General features: G+C 40.4%; 1 protein-coding gene across 7 annotated transcripts in view; it reads right to left on the bottom strand.

The window, feature by feature from the left end:
• The window catches only part of Atp13a5 (ATPase 13A5), a 103,016-nt gene that overhangs the window by 34,259 nt on the left and 43,207 nt on the right, over positions 1-25,550 (bottom strand). For 4 of the 7 annotated variants that reach the window (XM_087186695.1, XM_087186698.1, XM_087186697.1 and 1 more), the window contains exons 11-19: positions 24,369-24,526; positions 23,283-23,471; positions 19,602-19,663; positions 16,636-16,786; positions 13,923-14,009; positions 13,106-13,262; positions 11,166-11,283; positions 2,682-2,806; positions 1,466-1,644 (exon numbers count right to left, since the gene is read on the bottom strand). In XM_087186695.1, coding sequence (XP_087042821.1) covers positions 1,466-1,644; positions 2,682-2,806; positions 11,166-11,283; positions 13,106-13,262; positions 13,923-14,009; positions 16,636-16,786; positions 19,602-19,663; positions 23,283-23,471; positions 24,369-24,526 — 1,226 coding nt within the window. The remainder of the gene's footprint in view (positions 1-1,465; positions 1,645-2,681; positions 2,807-11,165; positions 11,284-13,105; positions 13,263-13,922; positions 14,010-16,635; positions 16,787-19,601; positions 19,664-23,282; positions 23,472-24,368; positions 24,527-25,550) is intronic. The other 3 variants (XM_087186696.1, XM_021255560.2, XM_021255562.2) reach the window with 1 other exon arrangement.

Below are 25,550 nucleotides of genomic sequence, written 5' to 3'. Positions count from 1 at the left end.
GCAACTGACGGAAACCATGTCACTAGCTGATAATGATTTTTCATGCAATGTTTCTCAGAGGGCCTTACATTTGTGTAGGATCCTGAATTCAACTAGTATAGGAGGGAGAACATTTTATTTATTAGTGAAATTCACCTCAAGGAAAACACTGTATTTAGAAGAAACAAATCTGTTCTATTGAATTTAGAGGCAAAGTAAAGACTCACTTCCTCTTCCAATTGCAAAACCACTGACAAAAGACATGTTCTAAAGACAATGGCAGAAGTCCTTTCCTGCTTGTGCTAGGAAGGTGGGAGAGGAGGTTTGGTGGCCAGAGAGGAGGAAGAGGGAGAGGCTAAGCCTGCTATGGAACTTCTCCCAGTGACAACCAGATCTTCAGTAAAGATACTAAACTCATCCATGAGTAGTGAGGCTGGGCTCTGTTAAAGTTAGCAAAGGCCCTGAGTGATATAATACAGTGAACTCCAGGCAGCAGGGATTGATGCAGAAGCAGGTGAATTGAATGGGAAGTTAGCACCAGAAATCAGTTGAAAGTATAGAGAGTGCCGTTATCTTTCTTTTTTTGCTTAAGAGTAGGAAAAATTTATTGAGTAAAAGATAGCTTCTGTCTAAGAGAGACAGAAAGGCAATGGAAAGTGGGTTGCCCGTGAGTGTGGTTATATTTCATAGCCTATGTGCGACAGGTTTGAATCAAACTAAGCCACCTCTTCCCCAGGCATAGAGAGGGCCTCTCTATGTAGCTGTAAAGTCTGTGTCCTGCACAAAGGTGCACTCTGTATTTAATGATCTGAAAGGCAGTTCAGCTTGGAGTAAGGGGGCATTTCTGTACTTCATCACCTAGAGGGCCATCTCTTTGAAGTCATTCAAAGGGAATGACACCACCTTTGGGGATGGATGTCAGGCTCTGGCCCAGTCTCATCATATGAAAGAGCTATTCCATTGCTAGAGAAGCCTGTCAACTTCATGTCACAGGCACAGAGCAATCTAAATGCCCATGGATTTGTATGGAATCAAACAGACCTACATCTGGTTTCTGCTCTGCAACTCATCAGCTTCCATCTTGGCAAGCGTACTTCTCTGAGTCTGTCTTCTTTTCTGTAAAATGAATAGCTTGCCCAACTACATAGGGTCATTGTGAGGATCAATGGGAACTATGGCCATAAATCAGCAGCTCTCAGCCTTCACTGCACGTTGGAATCCCTGAGAGAAGGGCTGATGTGGACTCACAGCCCAGGGATTCTGATCTAATTGCACCACCTGCATTAGGAAGCTTGAGACCCCCTCAGGTGATTGTGAAGTACAGCAAGGCTGAGGAGCAGCACTGGAGGTTCTTTGCAAACTAAACACTATGGGTGGGTGTGAGGGATTATGACCGTGATGACTTCTATACCAGAGAAGGCTGTGTAGTGCCAGCTCCATAGTCTCTCAGCCCAGGATTGTGGAAGAAATCTTAATGTTTGCTCACATGCTTCCCCGGTCCAGTTTCTTGCTTCTCTACCAGTTGCCAGGTCACAGAAGCAGCAAAATTCTCTTCTGGTTCATTAGCTTCAACAATGATCACCTGGCTGCCCGGAGGAATCATTTCAGAATTCTTTGCAACAGTAATAGCCGTTTGAAGATTGTCACCTAAAAGGTAAAGAAACTCTGCTTGTTTTAAGTGCAAATCTCTTAAGAGCCAACCAGAATTGAGTTTCCCTTCTCCACTCTTTCTTGATGCTCTTTGGGCGTGTTCATCAATTCCTGCTTTATAACTATTTATCTTCCCCTCTGCCCAAGACTGTCTGCCCCTAGTGGACAAACACTATGTTCACATCTCTTTTCCATGATAATCAGTATCAGATCTGGCCTATTGTGTATTTTCAGAACAAGCACAAATGAATAAAGAAATATTCAAGCAGTTTATGAGTGACTAACCCTCAGGTGACAGCTCATACCTGTGAACATAATATGAAGCCACTCTCAGGATCTGGATTCCAGTCAACCAGAGAAAAGAACACTTAGACTTTTCCCTTCTTTCCTTTCCCCTCCCACTTTCCCTACACCTTTAGACCTTTCCTTCCTATTTTACATTATCAATTATACATTTTGATCCTTATTTACACTTTTTGCAAATAGGGAGGGGTGGAGGGGGTGAAGGGAAGGCAGGGGAATGGGGAAAAAAATAAGAACCAAGACATGTCATGTAAAGATACAAGATCCCAATGATGAAGGCAACTGTATTGTATATCTAAAATGTACCAATAAACTTAATGGAAAACAAAAGAATACTTAGGCTGGGGCCAGGCCATGCTTGGGTTTGGCGAGCATGTACCACACCTGGCCCTTTTGCTCTGAGCACTATCCACCAGAGCTCACAGCCTTTACAGAAATTTCACAGGGATTCTTCAGGACAGCACATCTGTTCTCACCGTTGTAGTTGCCCTGAGCATATTCCAGTTAGCAAGGCATGCATTAGGCAGAGAGGAGATATGGTCCATACCTCCAAAGCTTCTGATTCTGCTGCAGGACGTACACAAGAAACAGCCCCATGGGATAACAAACTCAGCAAAAGGACATTTTCTTTCTGCCTCAGTCACATGAGCTCACTCAGCTCATGCATCTTTGTGGGGGGGGTGTATTCATTTGTTTAGGTTTTTTATAGCTAGAATACAATGAACCTGTCAGACCTCCAAAAAACATACCTGTAATCATCACGGTCCTGATGTGGGCCTCGCTTAGTTCCTTCAAGACCAGCTTCGTTTCCTTTTTCAAGCGATTCTCCATTATGAGAAGTCCCAGAAATGTTAACTCTGACTCTGCATTCTCCCTTTGGATTCAGGAGAAAATCAATATTAAGGGGTAGCCAAGAAAATTCTTCACACTTAACCTTACTTCTTCCTAAAATTTCTTTCTACATTTTATTAATGTGATACAGTACTTGCACATGTGAAATGAAAAAGAACCCCAGTGCTTACAATGAAAGCCAGTAGCCTGTCTCCTCCACACCCCTGTGGAGACAGACATTATTGTTATTAAGCAGACATGTACCTTTTCTTATTTAAGTATTAAACCTGGGCTTGTGCTATTTTGAAACATAATTTAATAAGTTAATTTTTTTTTTGCTGCCTTGGTATAGGAAGTACAAAAAATGTGCCAAGTAGTATTTTGTTTATGCTGTTGTAATGATCACATATATAACATCACTAGTACTAGAAAAGTGAATGCTGCTTACTTATTCAGTGCCTCAATGTATAGAGTGGCAATCAGGCATTCAAATCAAAGTTTGATCATATATAGCTCTATCACAATTTTGTAAAACCCATCTTCCCAAAGGAAAACATCCCCCTCCACAATCACACCTTAGTGATGCCATTGCTTTTTGGCAGCACATACATTTATGAAGGACTAGCTTCAAAAATGGAGCCCATAGAGAATAAAACTAAATCAAAACTTTCTGAGGAGCATCTTAAGAATTAACCAAGAATGGCAACCACTTCCATCAATCCAGACATTACTGTATTAGTGTCACAAAAACATGGTCAAATAGCTCTGTTTATGTTGTCTTTTTTCTGTTATAATAGAAAACACTTTAAAAGAAAGTTTTGACTTATATACCATATATATATGGTATATATATATATGGTATATATATGGCATAATATATGTGTGTGGGGGGGGGTGTATACAGCCCAGGCAAACCAAATGTTGGACACCTGTATTTTAGAAGTTATACAAGTATGATTGAAAATATAGTAATAATGTGAAATAGGAAGAAAAGGTCTAAAGGAGTAGGGGAAGTGAGGGGCAGGGAAAAGGAAAGAAGGGAAAAGAAAGAATATGAGAAAATAAACAAATGGAAACAAAGTCATTGTAAATAGGGAAGGGTGGAGGGGGTGAAGGGAGGGCAGGGGAAGGGGGAAAAAGTAAGAACCAAGATACATCATGTACAGGTACAAGATCCCAATGATGACTGTAACTGTATTGTATACCTAAAATGTACCGATAAACTTAATAAAATAAAGAACAAAAAGAAAAAATAGTGAATATTTAAATTTTTTTAAAAGGTTATTGCAAAGAAAGACACATTGCCATTAATCTCCCTCACTTCAAACACACTGATCCCATCATTCTTTCCACTTTCTGAAGCAATTTTGGAAGTCTTCTTTCATGAGTGTCTTTAGTTGCACTATTGTGGCTGCATTGATGTCCCAAATTGATTCAGAATGTTTCGTTTTCATGGTCATTTTGACTTGGGGAAAGAGCTAGAAATCACACAGTGGAAGATCCAGTAAATAAGTTGAATCTGGACAAAGCATACTGTTTTTAGAAGCCTGCTTTTTTATTGAATGGCACTTAGCAGCAACATTCAGTGTATTTTTGACAATACCTCCTGAAGACACTCACCAAAAAGGACTTCCAGAACTGCTTAAGAGAGTGGCAAGAATGATGAAATAAATGTGCTCAAAGGGAGGAGTAGTATTTAGAGGGGGATTAATAGCAATTGGTCTCACTGTAATAAATTTTTTAATTTAAATATTGACCAAATATTTCCATTATACTTTGTATTAAATACTTTGGTGAGTATTCAAATAATCAAATACCAATCCTGTCTTAGTGAGATAGAGAATGCTATAAAAATTTACTATAACTTGGAATTTTTAAGAGACTCTTCCCATCATTTAACTTTATTATTTTCTATTATAAATTAGATTACTGCTAACTAGAACCAAAAAGACCAAAAATCTTCTCACGGGTTCATTGTTTATTTTGTTACATTCATAGAAATTTTATTTATTTTAATAGTTTATTGATGTTTAATTGGAATGCAATTGAATGTAGACACTTTGACAATATGCATACATCTGTGCAACCATCACTGTCATCAAAATAATAAATATATCTGTCACCTCCACACATACTTATAACTTCCTGCTCTTGTCTTTACATTGTGTTTTGTTTTGCTCTATGACCAGAATATTTGTGATCTACCCTCTTAACAAAATTTTAAGTGTACAATACATTATCATTAACTATAAGCAGTATGTTGTACAAATCTCTAGAACATATTCACCTTGCATAGATAAAACTTTATGCCCATTAAACAACTTCCCACTTCCCTCTCCCCTTTACCCTGGTAATAACCATTTTATTTCTACTTCTGAGTGTGACTATCCAGGTGCTTTATGTATGTGGGATCATGCAGTATTTGTCTTTCTATGACTGGTGTATTTCATTTAGCATGATGTCCTCCATGTTCACCCATGCTGTTTCATGTGGCAGGATTTCTTTCTCTTCTAAGACTAAGTACTAGTCCATTGCATGTATATATTACACTTTTAAAATCTTTTCATCCACTTATAGACATTTAGTCTATTTCTATCTTGGCTACTGTAAATAATGCTTCAAAGAAGATGGGAGTACAGATGCCCCCTTTGAGATCCTGATTTGAATTCTTTTGGATACATACCCAGAAGGAGGATTGTGACATAGCTAGATCACATAGTCATTCTATTTTTAACTGTTTGAAGACCATCCAAACTATATTTCATAGGAGTTGCACCATTTTACACTCCCACTAACTGTGTACATAAGTTTTTCCATATCTTCAGATTTGTTATCTTTTTTTCCCAGTACTGAGGATTGAACCCATGGCCTCACACATGATAGGCAAATGTTCCACCACTAAGCTACATCCTCAGCCTCATTTTTTCTTTTTTTTTTAACTACCATCCTAATAGGTATGAGGTGATCTCATTGTGGTTTGGATTTGCACATAAGTGGTGGTTAGTGAAGTTGGGTCCATTTTCAAACACCTGGTGGCCATTCATATGTTTTATTTAAAGAAATGCACATTGAAGTCCCTGGTTCATTTTTATTTATTTTTTGCTATTGAGTTGTGTTTCTTAGGGCTGGGGATTTAGCTCAGTGTTCCCGCCACCTGCATCACAGACTCAAGGTCCCAAATAGGATCCCAGGTACCAAAAAAAAAAAAAAAAAAAAAAAGAGTTGTGTTTCTTATACATTTTAAATATTAAAAGATAAATGTCGAAGAAAATATAAAAATTCTAAACACTCCAATTACAATAAGTGAAATTGAAAACATAATTAAAAATTTACCAACAAATAAAGCCCAGGTCCTGATGGTTTCACTGCTGAATTCTACAAGACATTTAGAGAAGAGCTATTGTCACTACTCTTTAAACTTTTCAATGAAATTGAAATGGAAGAAAAACTTCCAAATTCACTCCTGGAAGCAAGTGTTACCTTGATTCCAAAACCAGGGAAAGACCCAACCAAAAAAGAGAACTACAGGGCAATCTCCCTAATGAACATAGATGCAAAAATCCTCAATAAGATACTGCCAAACAGAATACAGAGGGTCATCAAGATCATATACCCTGACCAAGTCGGATTTATTCCAGGGATGCAAGGATGATTCAGCATACATAAATCAATAAATGTAAAACACTATATTAATAGAGTCAAGGACAAAAACCATATGATCATCTCAATAGATGCAGAGAAAGCATTCAACAAAATTCAACACCCACTCATGATAAAAACCCTGCAGAAAATTGCAATAGATGGTCTTTATCTTAACTTGATAAAGGCTATCTATGAAAAACCAACAGCCAACATCATACTAAATGGTCAAAAACTGAAAACCTTCATGCTAAAATCAGGAACGAGACAAGGATGTCCACTATCACCACTCCTGTTCAATGTTCTGGAAGCATTAGCCACAGCAATTAGACAAGAGAAAGAAATAAAAGGAATAAAGATAGGAAAGGAAGAAGTGAAACTGTCATTATTTGCTGACAATATGATACTCTACGTAGAAGATCCAAAAAACTTTACCAAAAGATTTCTAGACTTAATTGACAGATTCAGTAGAGTAGCTGGATACAAGGTTAACACTCAAAAATCAATAGCCTTGGCCAGGGATTTAGCTCACTGGTTCTGGCACCTGCCTTGCAAGCGCAAGGTCTGGAGCTCAATCCCCGGCACCAAAAAAAAAAAAAAAAAAAAAATCAATAGCCTTCTTGTACACAAATAACAGACTCACTGAGAGTGAAATTAGGAAACCAATCCCTTTCATAATAGCATCCAAAAAAATGAAATATCTAGGAATCAATCTAAAGAAGGAAGCAAAAGGCATTGAGAATACATTGAGAATACATTCTCAATACATTGAGAATTACAACACTCTGATAAAAGAGATAGAAGAGGATATAAGAAAATGGAAAGACATCCCTTGTTCTTGGGTAGGAAGAACCAACATAGTGAAAATGGCCATACTTCCAAAACTGATATACAGATTCAATGCAATCCCAATTGAAATCCCAACAGCATATTTCACAGAACTAGAGAAAACAATCCAAAAATTCATTTGGAACCAGAAGAGAACTAGAAAAGCAAAAGCAGTTCTAGGGAACAGAGACACGGCAGGGGGTATCACAATCCCCAACTTGAAACTATACTTCAAAGCCACTGTGGTAAAAACAGCATGGTACTGGCAAAGAAACAGTCAGGAGGATCAGTGGAATAGATTAGAAGATGCAGAAACAACTCCAGACATACTCAGCTACCTCATCTTTAACAAAGGAGCCAACCATCCTCACTGGAGGAAAGATAGCCTATTTAATAAATGGTGTTGGAAAAACTGGATTTCAACTTGCCAAAGATTAAAATTGCCCCCTATCTTTCACCATGCACTAAACTAAAATCAAAGTGGATTAAAGATCTACACATTAAGACAGAAACACTAAACTTACTGGAAGATAAGTTAGGTAGAACTCTTGAAGACCTTGGCATAGGAAAAAAACTTTATGAACAAATCTTCAGTAGCATGGAAACTAGTACAAAGAACCAACAACTGGGATCTCATCTTATTAAAAAGCTTCTGCACTGCAAGAGAAACCACCAACAGAGCTAAGAGACAATCTACAATGTGGGGAAAACATTTTACCAGCGGTTCCTCAGACAAAGGGCTACTATCTAGAATATAAAAGAACTCAAAAAAAATCAGACCCCCCCCAAATATAAACACCCAATTCAAAAATGGGCATCTGAAATGAACAGATATTTCTCAGGCAAAGAAGTAGAAGCTTCTATAATAAACATATGAAAAATGTTCAACATCACTGGTCATTCAAGAGATGCATATAAAAACAACACTGAGATTCCACCTCACCCCAGAAAGAATGGCTGGTATCAAGAAATCAACAAATAACAAATGCTGGCAGGGCTGTGGGGAGAAAAGGAACCCTTCTCCATTGTTGGTGGGAGTGCAGAGTGGTACAACCACTGTGGAAGTCAGTATGGAGATACCTCAAACAACTAGGATTAGAAGTCCCATTTGACCCAGCTATTCCCCTGCTGGGTATCTTCCCAAAAGAATTAAAAGAATTATACCACAGTGATACATGCTCACGCATGTTTATAGCAGCACAGTTTATAATAGCTAAAACTTGGAAAGAGCCCTAGTGTCCATCAACTGGAGTCTGGATAAAGAGGATGTGGCTTTTTTTTATCAAATGGAGTATACTCAGCCATAAAGAACGAGAAACTAGAGATATTTGTAGCTAAGTGGATGCACATTGAGGCCATACTCGTAAGTGAAATAAATAGGACATACATGTATAAATATCAAAGTTTCTCTGATGTGAAAAATTAAAAGTGTAAATAAGGATCAAAATGTGTAATTGATGCTGTGAAATAGGAAGAAAAGGTATAAAGGAGTAGGAGAAGTGGGAGGGGTAGGGGAAAGGAAAGAAGGGAAAAGAAAAAAATATGAGAAAAGGAAAAAAATGGAAACAAAGTCTTTGTAAGTAGGGAAGGGTGGACCGGGTGAAGAGAGGGCAGGGGAATGGGGAAAAAATAAGAACCAAGATATATCATGTACAGACAGATACAAGTCCCAGTGATGAATGTAACTGCATTGTATACCTAAAATGTACCAATAAACTTAATGGAAAAGAAAAGTAAATGTTTTGCAAATATTTTCTCCCATCCTACGGGCTGCTATTCAACACTGGATAGTTTTCTTATCTGTGCAGGAGATTTTTAGTTTAATAACCTCAAACAGAAAATGAAACGGGACCTTCATCTCACACTGTACTCAAAAATCAACTGGAATTGGATTAAAGTCTTAAGCATAAGCCTCAGAACTATGAAGGTTCCTAGAGGAAACCATAGGGAAAAGTTTTCCTAACATTGGCCGTGCCAACAGTTTGCAGTGATTTCTTGGATATGACACTAAAAGCACAGACAACAAAAGCAAAAATAGACCAATGCTTCTGCTTCTATTTTACAGCTTTTCCCCTCATGCACTGCTCCAGGCACTTTGGCCTCTTGTTTCTCTACAACAGTCTCAGAGGTGCAGGGTTGAGGCCTTTGTACTCACTGTCCCTGTCCCCTGCAGTGCTCTTACTATGGATGTCTACATGCCTGGCTTATTGTACTCAGATTTCTGTCCTCAGAGGACTCCCTTTGTCCCCTCATGACAAATGGTACTTTCTGTTTTTTTTGTTTTTAAACTCTCTTAACCTGTTCCATTATTTCCCTGAAGGACATTTAAGAAAATCCAATGGCTTGATAGTTCATAGATTTATTTTATTATCTATTTTCCCCAACGAGAATACAAAATTCTTGAGAGCAAGGTTTTCACTTGATCATCTAATTCATAGTAAAGGTCCATAGAAATTTGTTAAACCAATGAAAAAGAAAATCCTGATAAAGTATTTCTTCTGTCTTTTAGTTTTAGATGATATTGGTTTCCAAATTATTTCAAAGAAACTCTTTTACTTCCCTTTTCATTACTTTAAGTTTTTAGAGGTTTTTGATTTTCTTAATTGGAAATCTTTGCCAAATATAATTTGATTCCAATAAAAATCAAAACTCTATCCTTTTAAACTATTTGAAAATATTAACTAAATGCTAAGAAGCACACGGGGCTCCTGATAGTCCTTGAGGAAAACTTGCAGTGGTCAGAACTCATTTTATTATTTTGTTACATTTACAATAATGTCTATTTCACTAGTGGCTCTTAAATGAGAACCCAGCTGTGTTTGTGTATGGTTGCTCGGTGACAGCTATGCTCCACCACTAGCTATATAAATCTTTTCTTCACATGCGACCTTAACATTTGTTATTTAAATTTGTGTTTGAAAAATTATAAAATCCTACACAGTATAGGCCTTTATGCTTGCTTAAGAACAGCTAAGACCTGGAATGTTAAATCTGAGACTGTCATTCACATATTTCAAATCGAGCTTTGTGATTCTATTTCAAATATTAAAATGTTATGGCGTAAGTTTCCTAAGAGATCACCCAGTCCAACATTTTGTAGATGGAAAGACAGATGCAGAGTAAGGATGGGGCAATGATTACTATTATTTTAGGTAGACTCAGATTGCGAGCACTAATTTTAAGGCAAGAATGTCAGTATCTTACATGAAGGGCCCAATTATATATAAATGAGAATCTATTAGGAACATACATCAAATATATCAAACTGAGTAATACACTGATTATCAGCTGTTTATTTTGTCACAGTATTTCTCTACTCAGTTAATTTGAAAACAACTTTTAAAGGCTGAAGAACATTGGAAGAAAAAGATAGTGTATAGATTATTCTCTGATGAGTGCTATTTGTCCACTTAATGTAGTTAAGAATATTGAATTTTATTTCTTATAAAGAATCAATTTGTACCCACTACCTCTATAGACCTGAGGGGGGTACACTGTTGAGTTCCTCTCCCCAACTCACCCCCAAAAAAACAAATCTAAAGTATTCTGGAAGTCTTTCAAATTTTCTACTGTCTCTTTCTCTCAGCCCATTTAGTTGTGGAACACTCAAGTCAGGCCCATCATTTCAGAGGCAGAAAGAGAGTTGGTTGCATCTGGTGGGGTGACAGCTAAGACTAAGATGATTGGTATTAGCATATCCGACATCCCTGCTGCCATCTTTGTTCTGCCACCAGTCAGCATCAAGATCTGAGCGAGTACTCTCCAGTCTCACCTACACCTCCCCATCTTCATGTCAGAGAACTGGATGAGACTGGCTCTCCCTCCATCTTCTGGGCCCCCCAGTGATGTGAGTGCTCCATCTATCTCTCAGTCTCCAGGGTTCATTCTCTGGGTGCCCACAGAGCCTGGCCCAGTGATGATTTCTGACTCCTTACCTTGCTAAATCCTCCACTTCTGAAAGCTTCCTCATCCTCAGGACTTTCTGGGCGAGGGCAATCACACGGAATCCTTGTACTGTGTAATTTTTCAACACCTCTGGGAAATTCTTGGGCACTGTCAGGAGAGAGGGAAGAGGTAAGTGTAAGGTCACGTTAAAGGTCCAGGACGCTGTCTCTGGACCTTGCTTTGACTTTCACTTAATAGTCTACGGCCATACCACCCTGAATGCGCCCTATCTTGTCTGACTTTCACTTAATAAAACTGCTTTAACAGAACATGTATACCTTTGGACAAAGACCACAGGCAACTCTATCAGTGTGTTCTTATAATTCTAATGGAAATGAACACCAAAGACACGCTGGTCATTGACTGTGTCATGAACTGAGTATCTGGCCCCCAAATCCATGTTGAAGCTTAATCCCTAATGTGATTGTGTTTGGAGATGGAGTATTGGGGAGCCCTAATAAATGGGATCATGACATAAGCATATACACAAGAGATGATCTCTCTCTCCACAGCATGAGGATATGGCAAGAGGGCTGCCATTTGTAAATCAGAAAGACAGCTCTTGCTAGACACCAAATCAGCCAGCACTTTGATCTTGGACATCTCAGCTTTCAGAACTAAATGAGATAAAGTTGTAAAGATGTAGTGGGTCTAGTGGCAAAACAATTCATCTCTGGTCTTCGCTCCCACATAGCTTTCTGACTTTGGCCATTGAAGTCTCTCTTCTGTACCTGTTTCTCACCCATACGATGGGAGGGTTGTGGATCCCTGTGTCTCCATTTATCTCAGACTTTCTGTAATGCTAAACTGTTCCTGATGTTGAGCTATGCTTCCAAGGAAACCCTTAGGGTGTGACTGAAGGTGGCATTTGCATATGTGTAATATCAGAGGTTAGGGCAATGGGAAGAACTGGCAGGGCCACTAAAAGGTTAAAAAGTGACAGGTGATAGACTCACCCCTTCCTGATAGAACAGAGGCAAAAGACGCTCACTGTATGACTGAAAACAGAACAAAACAAAGCTGAGTTTGGGCTGTCATCTGTTAGTTGGAAGTATGTGGAAGACCAAAGTCAGAAAAGACAAGGCACTTGTAAGGTTTAAAAAAAGACTCCAAATAAAGAAATGAGAACAATCATTGGGAAAATCAATTCCATGCACACACTGATGGCTATCAGCAATCATAGGAAAATGCAGATGAAAATTGGGGTGGAGAGAAATGCCAATTTTATCCAAATAAACTCATTTGATGCAACAATATTCTTATAAATCTGGCTGCCACTTACAAAGTGCACATGTTTATAAGACTAAGAAATAATATAAGTCATCTCAATGTCTGGTCCAAAAAGAAAATTGTTGTGAAAATGATCAATTACCATGCTGAAATTTTGTCTAATGTACTCTAGTCTTTTTTTTTTCCTAAAAGCTTTATCTTTTCTATATTCTCCTCTCACTGGTCTGAGTCTCTAAAAACAGAGTCAGTGTTGCCGCCCAGCTCTGCTGCAGCTGACAGAGACCCTGCCTACGGGATGTGTCCAGTGTGCAGACCTCACCCTTGGGTCCCTCTGAAGGCTCCGCCTTCTCCCTCTCCCTGGCCCTCTGACCTTGAGTAGCTCCCTAGCCTGGCTCCCCATGCATCGCTCCCGCTCCCTGTTTCCTTCCCTGCTGTCCTGTTGTGATGTATTTTCATGGCTAGACCATGGCTAGACTTTACTCTCTGCCCCTGAGCCTTGAAATCATCCCCCTGACTTCACACGATCTCTGGGCCCACTTCCCCCTCCCAGAAGAGGACTTCCTCCACATTCATTTACTGTGGGGCGTTCTGTGTTCATTTGCTCTTTTCCCCCTCCCTTTCTCTTGTGGTGCCACCATTTGCTTTTTCACATTTGACCTTTAAAAAGATTTTGCCTCTGGAAAAAGAAAAGAGCCGATACCTGTTTCAGATCTGCAGAATCTGACCACCGTTTCTGGGGCACCCTTCATGTAGACATGAAAGTGACCCTCCCTGGCCAGCTGAGTGACCACAGACATCCGCTGCAGACTTGAGGAAAATGGAAACTGGCGCAAGATGACGATGGCTGCCACGGTACTCTGCATGGGCATCAACAAAAGGGAGTTTAAACAGCTTTCAAGTGCTATTTAGCAGACACACACTAAAAAAGAGGGGGTTACTCTGTGATGAGTCTGGCGACATCAGGAAGCACTGTATTTGTCATAATGTTGATGTATTTCCGGCTGCATCTAAGGGGACTTCCTCAACAAGTTGTCTGGTTTGCAAGTCCCTTCCCTTTGCGGACCTGGAGAAATCTTGATCCCTTCCAAGCCAAGCTTATTTCCTCTGTGAGGCTTCTCTCTCCCACCTTGTACTTATTTGCACCAGTATTGATTTTCTTTTCTTTTTCTGGTACCAGGGATGGAACTCAGAACCTTGCACTTGCAAGGCAGGTGGTGGCACCACTGAGCTATATCCCTGGCCCTGTATTGATTTTCCACAGGCTAACCACTACTCCAACATGAGCCCAACAGCATGTCTTGTTTTTGAAATCTAGCACAATGTTCTAGCATACATAGGTACTCAATGAGTATCTACTTAAATAAACAAATGGACAGATCCAGGACTGAAGGAACCACCAAACCAACTATGGAATTTGTTAGGAAAAAGCTAAATAATAGGCATATGAAAATACGTGAAAGAGAAGTTTCACCAGTTTCAAGGAGAAAGAAATCCTGATTTAAAGAAGCAAATCGTACCTGACTGGCTTTTGGTCCCGGTTTTATGATTGTGTTTGAATCTGACATGCCAAATTTGCAGGAGTCTACATTGCAATCTTCCAGTTTCTATTATAAAATGAAAACATTTAGAATATTTCTTGGAGAAAAATTGAGAAGGAAATCTTTCTTTTTTTGCATAAAATTTTAATCTTTTCAAAGCCCTGTTTACATATTTATCTTCCAAGATAACTATCTTCAAATATAGTCATTGTCAAATTTCTGTCGTATTGATTTATAGCAAGGACCTTATTGTAGAAGGTCAAAAAGCCAAAAATGCTGTGAATCTATTCTAAGTAGTAACTGATAGGAAAAGTGTTAGCTCCAGGTCCACGGCTCTTATTAAATGATTATATCTAGTAATTCCAGGAGGGATTACGGGATGTTATGGCTTGTGTCTGGTTGTCCCCCAAAGCCTCATGTGGTCATAGGTGGGGCTTTTTCAGAGGGGGCTAGACCTAGAGTGTGTGACATTGGCATGGATTCATGGTGCAATGTTAGGCTCAAGGGCACTAGGATTAAGGGTGTGAGTGCTACCTGCCCTAAGTAGGCTGGATAAGATAAAAGGGGCAGAGAGGTGCTGTTAAGGTTCCTTGTTGTTTTTGCTATCTTGTGCATGCCATGAACTGTTTCTCCTTTGCAAAGCCTGTCATCCAACCTGCCTTGGAGTCAGCCCATTATGGTTGAAATCTCTACAAGCTGTGAGCTAAATAAATCTTTCCCCCTTTAACTTTGTGTGTCAGGTATTTTGTTTCGGCAATGAGAGAAGGGTAACTAAAACACGTGGAGAACTATTTCCCAATATGGTAGAGCACAAAAGTTATTGGATAAATTAGAATTGTGACCTGAGATAAACATGAGATTATTTATTTATGCCATATCCATGCTAGTAGCCTTATTGAGTTAGAGAATTGGCAAGTTAGCTGCTAGCAAATTAGAAAGCACATTTGAAAAAGGTCTGGATTATTAGGATGTTTCTGGAGCAGAAATCAGTACCATCAAGAAACTATTATTAATCAATATTAAACTACAGAAAGGGAATCTAATATAAATTGTAGAAGCATAAAATGGGAGATGGTATTACACTGCGCCCTGTCACATGTTTAACCTTGGGGACCTCCATTAATTCCTGGATCTCATTTTTTTCGGAAAAATATTCTTACAACCTTTTAGACCTAAAATTCTTGAGTCTATAATGACACCTTCCCTCCCACTTATGTTTAGTGGAAGGTTCCTAACTAAATAAAGGATACTTAACTCAAGTCTGCTTCTGACTCAGCTTTAAACTGAATGAATAATCTTGCATTTTTATGCTTTCTTTGGGATAGATAAGACACTGCCCTGGCAGTTCGCAGAGAGCTAATTATGAAGATTTACGTTCCAAACAAGATTCAAACTTATATGTGACTTGAACAAGTGGGCTACCCTCCTCTAGTAAAGAAGGGGACACTATTAGGATTCAGGTCAAAGTCACAAGTAATAAATGGCTCTGCAGCTCTTCATTTTGTCAATTCCAATGAAGATGGTAAGAGTATTGCTCTGTAATAAGTAGACTGATTCTCCTCCAAGCAGAACCAGGAAACTGCTTACTATTTTGTCTTTGTGCCCCAAATCCCTCCACAGCAAACATTTTCATTTTAACTGAGTGATTTCAGAAATTTCCCTTTCTACCAGATTTCCTCTCTCATTAATCAGACCTCCAGAAGGCTAACATTTTCCTCCTGAACATTCTTCTGTTGGGCTCTTCAGGAGGAATACACCATGCCCCTGAAATAATTTGCTTCCAGTTTTTACAACCACGTTTAAATACTGTCCCGTGTTTTATGTATTACTGAGAGTGACTTTGGAACTTTGGAAGAGTGGAGGGTTGGGAGGGAATGTAATCTATTAGCTAACTAATGAATCCTCTCTACTCATTCCTCACTTCATAACCCCTTCCGGCTCATCGTCTCAGTATTCACCTGACTGCATGTGTGCAGACAAGGTGACAGAGCCACTCAGTCACAGAGGGGGACAGTGCAGAGATCCTCCCCATTTGTCATGGGAGCCTGCACCTCCAGGACCAGATTACACCCTTCAACTGTCATTCACACTGGGCTCAGGAAATGGAACAGTTGAATCAGGATCCTTCAGTTATCCAAGGCTGTCTAATATAGTAGCTACCAGCCACTGTGACTAAATTTAAATTAACCAACACTAACTAAAATTAACAAGGCAGTTCCTTCGTTGCATTACTACATTTCAAGTGCTGGATTGCCACAAATGGCACTGCTTTAGATGATCATTTCTCTGAGGGCATTTGCAGAAACTGTGAACCAGATTATGGCATGGCAGCAAGATTTCAGAGGTCAAATGGGTTTGGTAAATGTTGAATGTATCATATTCTATCTTGAATATCTGTAGTGCACCACAGAATAATAAAATTCTACAGTCAAAATATCAGTTTAGCTTTGCTTAATAGATCCCAACTCTATTTGGTTGTAGAACCCTATTTTATGTTGGACTCCTTCACAGCATTCTTTGGAGCAGAGGTTGGGAAATTCTGGAAGAATCAGGCAAGTATTCATACAAAGAAGATTCATACTTTATGATGAATCTATCTCTCTGAATTTTAACCAAAGTTGAAAAGGCTTCAGCAATCCCTGTCAGGATTCTTCAAGTTTTCCTCATTCAATTGAACAAGCTGTCACCTTACCCAGGCAGTGCCCTCAAACATCTTGAGGTCCAGAGGGTCCCCCTGGATTGTCCCATCCAGAAGGATCAGAGAGTGGCAGCTGGCCATGGCCGCACACAGGGGGCCCCAAGGTGCAGCCTTGCCAGAATCAAAACTGTGGACTTCCTGGAAACTGGTAGAAAAGATAATTAAGAAATCAAAGTCTTCAATAAAATCACTTTGCACACTCTCCACCTTAAGTCTTACTAAAGTGGAGTTCTGGTCTCCTAGCTCTTCCACTCTAACGATTCAATGGCTCCTCATGCTCTGCATGATGACACCCAGCCTCGAGCCTGGTAATCAAGGTCCCATCTGCTCCAGTTCAACCTCACCTACTGCTGCTACCTCCCGCTGATGTCCTTTTCACCCTGGATTCTAGAACCAGATGAAATTTATTGGCATTTCTATTCTTCTCTAGAGCATTCCCTGCCCTGAAAGCCCTGTTCTCTGGGCTTCCTCATTACTTAACCAGAGTATTCCGCCTGCAGAGTGATCTCTAGACAACCTTCTCCTGAGTTGGGTATGCATTTCCTTCTTGGTAGAGATTGCCACTGGTCAAATATGTCACTTCAGAAGTCATAGATATAATGGCAAGGACTTTTGCTCAGTGACACTGCAGAACTCTACAGACTTGACTCTAAAACACCACATACCTTAAGCAAGCAGTGCCTAGGTACATGGGATAGTAAAATGGATGGCAAGAAGCATGCCTGGTGGTTCCAGGCAAGTAAATCCATACATGGGCTCTCAGAGTTTCTCGCTACTCAGCCCTTTGGAGTTTGTTCCATTTCTAGAAGTTCCCAAACAGACATGCTGCCTATACAGCCCAATTTCCTCTTTGCCAGTACAGAATGTCATAGTTTTCCTTCCTCTTCTCCCATCCTAAACCTGACTAGTGACTGTGTCTAGCTTTTTCTACACCCCAAAAAAGCCTACGAGTACTAGGTGCATAGGAAGAAGACGAAGGGCTAGAAACTACAAACATCCTTTTCCCTGTGCTGCTCTGGCCTGTAGAGCGCTGCCTGTCTGGACAGATGCTTGGTCAGGACATCTGAACCACCAAGGGCAGGGCAAATGACCAGAGTTCCCTGTCTCAGGCCCATCATGTCTTCACGACTGCTGTACTTTATATCTGTCCTGCCTCTGGCCCTGTCACCATCTCCATGGCTCCTTCTCTGATTGACAGCTGCCTCTGCCACTGCTGGAAGTCCAAAGGCAGAGCTTAGCAGAGACCCTCACCACTCAGACCTGGACGGTAAGGCTTAGCCCCACAGGGTAGGAGCCAGAGCTCAGGGTTCTCTCTGGGGTGGGTCTTCCCTCCTACTCCAGCTCAGCTCTGGGGTAAGTGTCTGTGGTTCTCTTCTCCTGTCCCTAATGCCAGCCTTCAGCCCACATCTGTAAAATTTCTAACTACACACCCTTCAAAATCTATCTCAAGTACCACCTTTTTAAGGTAGTGTTGGGAGCAATGCTACATAATTCTAAGGAAAAATCATTTGAGTAGGCCTAGTTCTCCTGCCTATAGGCCAGCAATAACACTCCAAGACATACTTCCATTTTGACCTCAGGTCACAAGGGAGATCTCAATGATCCCATGATGCTGTAATCCTCCAGGACAAGACCACACCTGTGGGAGATGCCCTGGGAGGAACCAAATCTTCATCTGTGTAGTTCCTGGGAGGAACTAAATCTTCATCTGCATAGTTCCTCATTGTTCTTAGATTACCGCCGCCCCCACCCAGTTTTTTGTTTTATGTGAAAGTGTTTAGGAAAAGTGAGCACACCCAACAATACCTTGACCCTATATATTGTGAGGATCTATAGTGTGTTTGACTGGCTTAGCTGTCTATAAGCATAATTTCTATTAATTGGGGCTGTAAAAGGATTAAAAAATCTAACAATTTGTTTTTAAACATTGGGTTTAAAAACTTAAAACTTTTGCTGAACTCAAGTAGCTATTGTCTTATATAGTTATACTTTTCTACAGGATGTTCAAGACCAAGTTACAGTGAGAGCTATATTAAACAAAGTCAATCTCTTGTTATCTAACAAGGTCAATTAAGTCTCCACAGGCACTGTCTTGGAACCATGCATAGAGCCTCTTAGCTCCTCTGTCAGTGTCAGCCATCAGGATATGTCACGGCCTTGCTTGACCATGTTGCTTCCTGCGAAAGCAAGGGAGATTTTTTTCCTCCAGGTGACATTCCTTTGGCACACTTTTTGTTGGATCTTTACTGTTTTGGTGTTCAGCAACCTCCCTGCTCAGGAGGTTGGGTGACTCACCAAAAATGCAGGATCTTGGAGATGGTTCCCTCAAGGTAGTTTTCATTGATTCATTAAATTTCAAAATGAATTTCTGCCTTTTTCACCTTGTTATTATAAAAATCAAGACTGCGCGTTGTATCAGGCAATCTTTATTGTTTCTCTGTTCTGACTTTTTGTCTTAATACTAATTTCTACAGCTTATGTCATGCATTGAAGGTGAGTATGGTGGCACATTTGTATCCTTAGACTGTGAACCCCACGAGGGAAAAGATGGGCTCTTTTCTGCTGGGTTCACCCCTCCCTACTGCCTGCACTAGCCACCCAGGAAGCCTTGGAAGTCATTAATTAAGCATGGTCTTGATTTCACTCATTGCTGCTTTGATTTATTCATTTGGCTCCTTAATTATCCATCTCATTCAATTCCATTTTTTACGTGGAGTGTGAAGACCTGCTTTTCCTGCTTGATTCAGAATGTGGCACTCATTTAATTAAATAAGTCAGAATAATTGGGAGGTGATTCTACTCAAACATATATATATATTTATATATATAAATGATTCTAGTCAAATATATATATATATATATATCTGATGTGACTCTCATCCTTCAACACTGGAGGAAAGACATGAGTATTGCTAAGGCAACCACATTGTTGCACATCCCATCTTCACTTAGGGACTTACCAGTTGTCAGCAGTAGGGACCATCCCCCAGAGATCTAGCCCATCTTCCGTCAAAGTGCCTGTCTGAATAAAAGAACTGACATTAACATAAGATTTAAAGCTTTTAATAATGTTGTGACTGAGACAAAAATCCAAGCTTCTAAAAAGTTACCATAGATGCAGCTGTCAAAATCTCTCTATTGGTGAGCATTGAACTTTAAATCTGGTGATACATCATTCCCCAAAGACTATGTTGAAACTCAGGTGATTCTTGTTACTAACTGGAGGCAAAATGCAATCACTTTGTGCTGATTTTGTCTATTGTTGTCTGTTGCTGCTGTTAGGGGAGAAGCTAAGTGGAAATTCAGCCAGGACCAGCTCAAATTTGACTCTTCAGTGGGCACCTGCTGTCTGTCCAAAGAAGAGCTCAGGATTTTTTTTCTTTCTTTCCAAGATTGTTTAGTTCACAATTTGCCATCTGGTTCATCATAATTTTCTAAAAATATGGGTTATGTGGTGATGGTCCAAATAGATAATGAAATGTTGATAAAGGACTTTCAGGCTATAGAGAGAACTAAGTGCTAATAATAAATACTAATTAATGCCTACTAATGGGTTTTATTGTTAGATTCAGAGGAAAATGGTCAGGGGACATGATATGCTGTATTACGGAGAAGTATTTGCCAGACAATGTAACAGAGAACATGAAATGAAACTGACCACTACCGAAGCACTTTTCATTTCCTCATTGCTTCTAGACAATTCATTAACCGCAAGCGTGGTGCCTTTTGTGGCAGGTGAACAGCATCGGGCCTGCTCACCACCCAGAGTAGGCTGAACTGGTGGGGCAGAGCTTTCCCAAACACTGCAGAATAGTTTCTTCCAGCATCTCTGAATGATAAGGTCATCTCTGAATGATACGCTGAGCTTTCTAGTTTCCTGTGAAGTCACATCCATCATCACAGCACATCACATTCTCATAAGGGTTTACAGCTTTACAGCACAGTGCCTACAATGCCTTTCATTCTTATAAGTGAGCAGATGGGGCAGAAACAGGCTGAGGGGAGGGGGCTGCAGGTTGGCGAGGCAGGACCAGAATCCAGCCCTTCTGCAGTCTTGAGCCACAAGACATGTTATGTGAATTTTGTGGGGCATGTGGAAACACACTGCCCACTCTGAACTTTCATTTTCAAGAATTAAGGAACCTTTGTGTCACTAATTTATTTGGACTTCATGAAGAAAAGAGCAGGCATGCCTATGTGAGATGTGTTTTGCACAGTAACAACTTTAAAAATAAGTTGCTTGCTTCCTTTTCCTTCTGCATCATGTATGGACCTCAACCTGTGCTTTCAGTTTCGAAATAGCCTTGGGTTGTTCCACTTCAGAAAGACTTAGCAACATTATTCAAACCGAAATGTTTTCCTGATAATTAAATTATGTTTCTAAACATCAATATTTTGAACAGAAAACAGAGATGATTCTGAAGCAAAACAGAAGTGAGAACATGTTATTGCTCTATGTGAAAATGACCCTTAGACAAGAAAATTAACCATAAATGAAAAGAAAACCATATCATACCCATAGCTATAGTTCTAAAGGGAATAAGATAGAAAAAGGAAGCCTCTTAGCATACATACAAGCCCAGGCTTGGGCCAAAGTGAATGAAAAATAAAGAAAGAGAGAACTTAACTTAGAGGATTTCTAATAAACAAATATAAACTAGAAACATATATGGGAATAAATGTACTCCAAAACCCAGTGATAGACATCTTCTAAATTGAAATACTCTGAATGGAAATTCAATTAATTGTGGAGGTTCTTATTGCAACATTGCATTGATATAGTTTTATAATACGAAAACTGGAAAATAACCCTTGGAGAAAATTATAGTTCAACCATTTTATCTCAAAAAATTTTCACAGAAACTCGGTGTCTAACTCAGGATTTGATTTCTCATTTTGCCATTTCCAAATCAAGAGTTCTTTGCACTCTAATATGCTATCTTTCCACAAGAAGTTTGGCCACTGGAGCCTCAGACAGTCCCATAACAAGGAGCCAAGGAGGCTGAGGCAAAAGTTGTATACAGGAAGTAAAATGGCAGCCTCTGAGGAAAATAAGTGTTTGAAACAGATGAAGAGGTAGTGAACATATTTTGTACATAGCCCTCCTGACATAAGTGACACTGTTGGATAAGTAATTAGGAATCCCTATCAGAAAACTTGCAAAGAATTATTATCTGGTCCTGAATCTAAAATGAAACTATTTGCTAAATTAACCATACCAGTTCCTGACTGATAGCAGTTGAGGACCTTCTTTGCCCAATGCAAGGAGAAGAGAAAGAGGCCTGAAATAATCTGAGAGATGTGCCACTTCCGCCTGGGGACCAGGTGGCTCAGGCCTCCTCATGGGGCTTCTCCGGCCTGTCCTCCACTCTCCTGTTCTTGGCTCCTCCTCGCAGATCATGAATGGTCTCTTCAGGTAGCCTTGTCCCCAGGTAGCCTCCTCCCTCTGTGCTATTTCTGTTCCAACCCTTCTCCCCAATTACCCCAGGTGGAATACATAAAACATCTATAATAATGTCCCTCTTCACCTTAAAATAAATAATAGGGCCCCCATTCTCCTTCCAGCTACATCAGCCAGCCTCCAGACAGCCCTTCCGACCACACCCCGCTGCCCTCTGCCCCACATGTGCATTGCTCTCACACCCTGGGCTGTGAACCGCTCACTTCAGAGTCTGACAAAGGTACAGCTCCGAGGGGACCTCTCGCCTACAGCAGGTAACCATGCTGAGGTGCTTAATGAAGATGTGGCCTCCACTAAGCCTGCAACTCTTGGTTTCCTGCGGTCTCATTTTCCCTACATCCTCAGCTGGACTATGAATTCCTAAAGAGCTCAGACTGTCTCATTAGCAGTACTCTCCACCACACTGTGCCCAGCTGCCGCTCTCTGCCAATGTGGGTTAACTACAAAATGCCCAAAGCCTGGATCAGTGATTCCAGTGCAGCGGACCTGAGACAGGGAGGGCCCATCGAGGCCCAGGGCATTGCAGCAGTCAGACTGGACTCTCAGGCCAAAAGCAGGATCTGAACAATGGTCACCGAAGCTGAAGTTCCTCTGGTGCCTACAGGTGAAGCATGAGACGAGTCTCAGGTCCTCCCAGGCTGGCACAACCCCCCCCCACACCACCACCACCACCTTTCTGGGCATCAGAGACAGAAGCTGCCGTCCCTAGCCTGCAGTCCTGGGGAGCAAGGCAGGAAGAGTGACGGAAGAGTGACAGAAGTGTGTAAATAGCAAAGGTCATTGCCACTGTCCCCTCCCTCCCTTCATTACAAGAAGCAGGGGAGGAGGAAGCAGTTCACTTAAGGGCTAGACAAAGCATCTTGTGAAACAGAAATGTTCCACACATTTTTGCCTGAAAAAGATAGCCCACCATAAAAACTCTTAGAGCAAAAGAATATTTGAAAACACAAAACAGGCACAAAAAATACTAAATATCACAGGAAAAAGAATTTCCTGATGCAATGGTCCAACTGCTACCCATGGAGTGGGCTTCCAGAATGGGATCTCACGGTGTGTCCTCCATTGGCCTCAGTTTTCTCATCTGTACAGTGGGTGTCCTAGACTAGACATACCCAGGACCCTTCCCTGTCCTCTAGGCCTCAACATCACCTGCCTTCAACCAGGAAAGTTGGGACCCTACTTTGTCAAAGCACACGAGGTTGATCTGCCCACACATGTTGATTCTCTGCGGGGAGATGCAGAAGATCTTCTTCTTCTTCAGCCTCTTCTGAGCATACACAATGCCGATGGTCAGAGCCGCCGGCAGCACAGGAGGGACGGTCACAGTCAGGAGGAGCAGGGCCATGGTTGTTGTATCTCTTGGAGAAACCTGGGGGCAACAGGAATGCTTAGGTTATACCACTTTCTGCAGTACCAGAAAGATCCTCAGAGGTCATCAATGACAATCCTTCCCTCCTGGCTGTCATCCTGTGAAAAGAGGCATCAAAATAAAACCAGACACTGTGTAGTTTAAAGGGATCTTAGATTATTGAATCCCTGGATGGAATGAGCGCTATGAAAGTATATATTAAATTTCATTTCAGGACCCAAGCAGAAAACATGAGAAAGGGTTGAAGACTACCTGGGACACTTTAAGTACTTCAGGGAAAAGTTGAGGTCACATGTGGCATTCAAGATCTCTTCAGTCTGATCCACTCCCACCTTGCAGGAGTTGTCTCTTAATTACTCATAAGATTCAGAAGACCCTGCTGGTCTTTTTCTTTGTGGTTTGCTCAAAACAAATTAGTGTGCCCTTCTTACTGTCTGGCCTGATTGACTAAATCCCCCATCGTCTCATCCAGTTTGAGAAATATGTAATGATGGGAAGTTATCTAGGGTTGAGAGGGTTGAGTAGTGCAAATATCAACCCCTTATTCCAAACCAACTGGTAGAAACCATCAGCGACCTTCAAAATTTCTCATAACTGCACTACCCAACATGATTGGATTGCCACTAACCACATGTGGCTGTTTAACTTACATTAATTAAAATGAAACAAATGAGAATTCATTTCATCAGTCATATTAGCCACATTTGAAGTGCTCAGTAAGTTCATATGGCTAAGTGCTACCATGCTGGGGAGTATGGATAAGGAATAGAGCTATCATCTAAGAAAGCTCTTTGGGCAACACTGATTCAGGGAATGCTAGGATCAAGAGGTACCCTTAACTAACTGCCTTGAGTTAGGTCAAGCTCTTGAGAAGCCATACATACCCCAAGTACTTACTTCATGGTACATGTATATCCCTAGGGCATAGAAAAATCCCAGAACACCAAGGCAGGCCAGAAACACCATGAACTTGAAGGCATCACTGTATAACTTGAAGTTCAGAGGCCGGGGGTAGAGGATAGATCTCACCAAGTCCCCTTTTGCTGTATTATAACCTACATGAAAATAATCAGAGATGGAGTCAGGCCCTATAGCAGTTTCCTTCCAAACCAGAAATACTGTTGTTGGGGTCTTTGGAGCAAGGAATAAAAACAGCATTGCTCTGACCCAATAGTGCGTTTGCCTTCCTTGTTACAAATCATCAAGGTTGGGGGGGTCAATGGCACTACTTAGCCCCATTCATTTTCTCTTGTTTGGGAGACAGTGCCTCTTTGGCTCCCCTCGGTATAGCTTCCCATCCCCCCATGGGTTGAGAAAGACTAGACTGAGGAATTGAAGAATGTAGCAAGCAGAGAAAATGAGATGACAAGCGATGACTCCAAAGCAAGTAAGTATTGGAAACAAATATGTGTTGAAAAATAATTAAAAATTAAAAGAAAAATAATGCACAAGGAAGTAATTTCTTAAAACTATATATGTATAAGCCTATGATGATTATGTCATCTGGTGATCCAAAACCTTCCAGAGCCCCCATTTTCTTAGGATGAAATAAAATTCCTAGGCATGGCATTCAAGGTCATTTTCAATCTGATCTGTCTCTAGCTTACTGGACTGATCTTGTCATCATTTATTGGTCTCAGAAGACCCTGGAAATTCCTTCTTTTGTATTTTATAATTTAAATTAGTTTATCCTTCTAGTTCTGATATGATTGGTTAAACCCTCACCCGTGCTATCAGCCTTTGTTCAAAATGCCACTTCATCAAATAAGGGTTTCTGCAATTAAACTCCCATACTTTATACCAAAAATAACTTATCATATTGTTTTGAGTCCCTGTAACACTCGGTCATATGACATCTACCTCCACTCTATGTTTTAGTCAGCTGTAAATTTGACTATAAAGTTCTTTAAGGAAAAGGTGCATCCCACAAATTTTTCTTTAGTCCTTAATACATAACAAATCATAAATACTCACTAGTCTCCAGATTATTGGGTAAAATGATTACTGTATATGCTAAATATGAGTCAGCATTGGTAAGTATAAAACATGTCTTATCCTCACTGCTGGATGGACACCTAT

This window comes from Heterocephalus glaber, unplaced genomic scaffold, assembly GCF_053883595.1.
Source record: "Heterocephalus glaber isolate CG9 unplaced genomic scaffold, H.glaber_assembly_v1.0 deba00001504, whole genome shotgun sequence".
NCBI classification, from domain to species: Eukaryota; Metazoa; Chordata; class Mammalia; order Rodentia; family Bathyergidae; genus Heterocephalus; species Heterocephalus glaber.
This window is presented reverse-complemented; position numbering and strand designations above follow the sequence as displayed.